This window comes from Aquarana catesbeiana, linkage group LG03 (assembly GCF_042186555.1).
Source record: "Aquarana catesbeiana isolate 2022-GZ linkage group LG03, ASM4218655v1, whole genome shotgun sequence".
NCBI lineage: Eukaryota > Metazoa > Chordata > Amphibia > Anura > Ranidae > Aquarana > Aquarana catesbeiana.
In genome coordinates, this window is record NC_133326.1 from 694,538,250 (window position 1) to 694,540,286 (window position 2,037).

The window sequence follows — 2,037 nt, forward strand, 5'->3', positions numbered from 1 at the left end:
GCAAAAAGTAAAAAATATTGCTTTTCTTTTCAAAATTGTGGCTCTTTTTTTGTTTATAGTGCAAAAAATAAAAACCGCAGAGGAGATCAAATACCATCAAAAGAAAGCTCTATTTGTGGGAAAAAGGATGTAAATTTTGTTTGGGTGCAACATCGCACCACCGCGCAATTGTCAGTTAGACCCCTTTCACACTGAGGCGCTTTTCAATGGCAATAGGCAGGCATCTGAGGTACAGAACTGGAAAACAAGAGAGTAAATAAGAGTTAGTCAGAGGTCAGCATCAGGCAGATGGTGAGCTTAAGGGATAAGCAAAGTGTGGGGAAGAAAAACAAGCCAGAGGTCAGGTACTGGGAGGATCAAGTTCAGGCGTAGTCAAAAGTCAAACCGGGTATTTCACAAGAACAAGCAGGGTCTGGTCATGGGTCGCTGATGACCACTCAGCAATGATCTTGAGTCTTGCAGTGCTTTAAATAGGCCACTGAGTTCAAAAGTAAATTCAAGTGTAAATGCTCATGCGCCTGTGGAGATGCAAGCACAACCCCGATTCTGAACTGTTCTGCTCATATGTGCAGTTCTTTTTTCATAGACAGAATCTCAGTTTTCCTGACAAAAAGACTATTGTCTGATGAAACTTGAAGTTTGGCCTGCTCTTTCTCCACTTATATTTGTAATATTTTTTCCATTTAAAATAGGGAATCAACCAAACTACATTTACAGATTTTTTTCTCTTGGGATTCCAGAACAGTAAAGACTTAAAAGTTCTAGTTACATTTATTCTGCTTGTGGTTTACTCTATGACAATTTTTGGGAACTCTGTGATCATCATATTAGTGTCCTGTAGCAAGACCCTGCAATCTCCTATGTACTTCTTCCTTACACAGTTGTCTACAAATGATATACTATTGACATCAGCCATTGTTCCCAACACACTCTATGTATCACTAAATGATGGTGGAACAATTTCTTTTGCTGCCTGTATTACCCAGTTTTATTTCTTTGGTGCATCAGAAACCTCAGAGTGTCTTCTTCTTACAGTAATGTCTTATGATCGATATTTGGCCATTTGTAACCCACTGCGGTATTCTGTTTTAATGAATAGAGGGCTTTGCTTGAAACTGATTATTGCCTCTTGGATGTTAAGCTTCTCATTGATATTGATTGATACTGTATCATTATCTAAGTTAGAGTTCTGCAAATCAAATATTATTGACCATTTTTTTTGTGACCTGGATCCATTGATGAACATTTCTTGCTCTGATACATATTTTCTTCAGTTAGAAGTTACTTTACTAAGCATTCCACTTGTAATTGTACCATTTATAGTGATTGTGATATCATATGCTTATATTATTTTTGCCATACTGAAGATCCAGTCCAAGACAGGTAGACAGAAAACCTTCTCCACCTGTAGTTCCCATCTGAGTGTGGTGATCATGTTCTATGGAACTCTAATTGGGATTTATGTTCTCCCAAACAGAGAACAAGCACTGAACACTGGTAAGATTCTGTCATTGTCTTATACTGTGGTGATCCCTTTGCTGAACCCCATTATCTACAGCCTAAGAAACAAGGACATTAAGAAATCCTTGCAGAAACATATTAGAAACATGATTGTTCTATAGAAACCTGGGATTTATTTACGACCAGTTCTTTTTGATCTAGGTCAGTTTAAAGCTGAAGTGCAATCTACTTTCATTTTATTTTCTCTGGTTCCTCCTGCCCTTTCTTATGAATGTGAATATACATTTTTATTAATAAAATCCATTCTGTTTTGATTATTTACCATTTTTTTAATTTCTTCAGGAGACTACGTAAAGTAGAAGTTTAAAAATATGTAAGTATGCATTACAACCACATATTAAATCCATTAGTAACTTTTGACATCTATGAATATTAATATATTGTTTATGTTACATAGCAAATGTGTACTTACAGACAATAAATAGCCATCCACATCCTTATTTTGAAAAGCAAGTTGTTAGATGCTTCCCACTCTTCAGATATCTCCTAGAAAGAAAAATATGGGCCAAGAGGGAT

The 2,037-nt window shown here is 36.2% G+C and overlaps 1 protein-coding gene across 1 annotated transcript; it reads left to right on the forward strand.

Moving 5' to 3' along the window:
* The first annotated feature begins 704 nt into the window (after positions 1–704).
* LOC141134807 (olfactory receptor 11L1-like) lies at positions 705–1,622 on the forward strand. The gene has a single exon (XM_073624241.1). The coding sequence runs from the start codon at positions 795–797 to the stop codon at positions 1,620–1,622; it is 828 nt and encodes a 275-aa protein (XP_073480342.1). The 5' UTR covers positions 705–794.
* Positions 1,623–2,037: the final 415 nt, after the last annotated feature.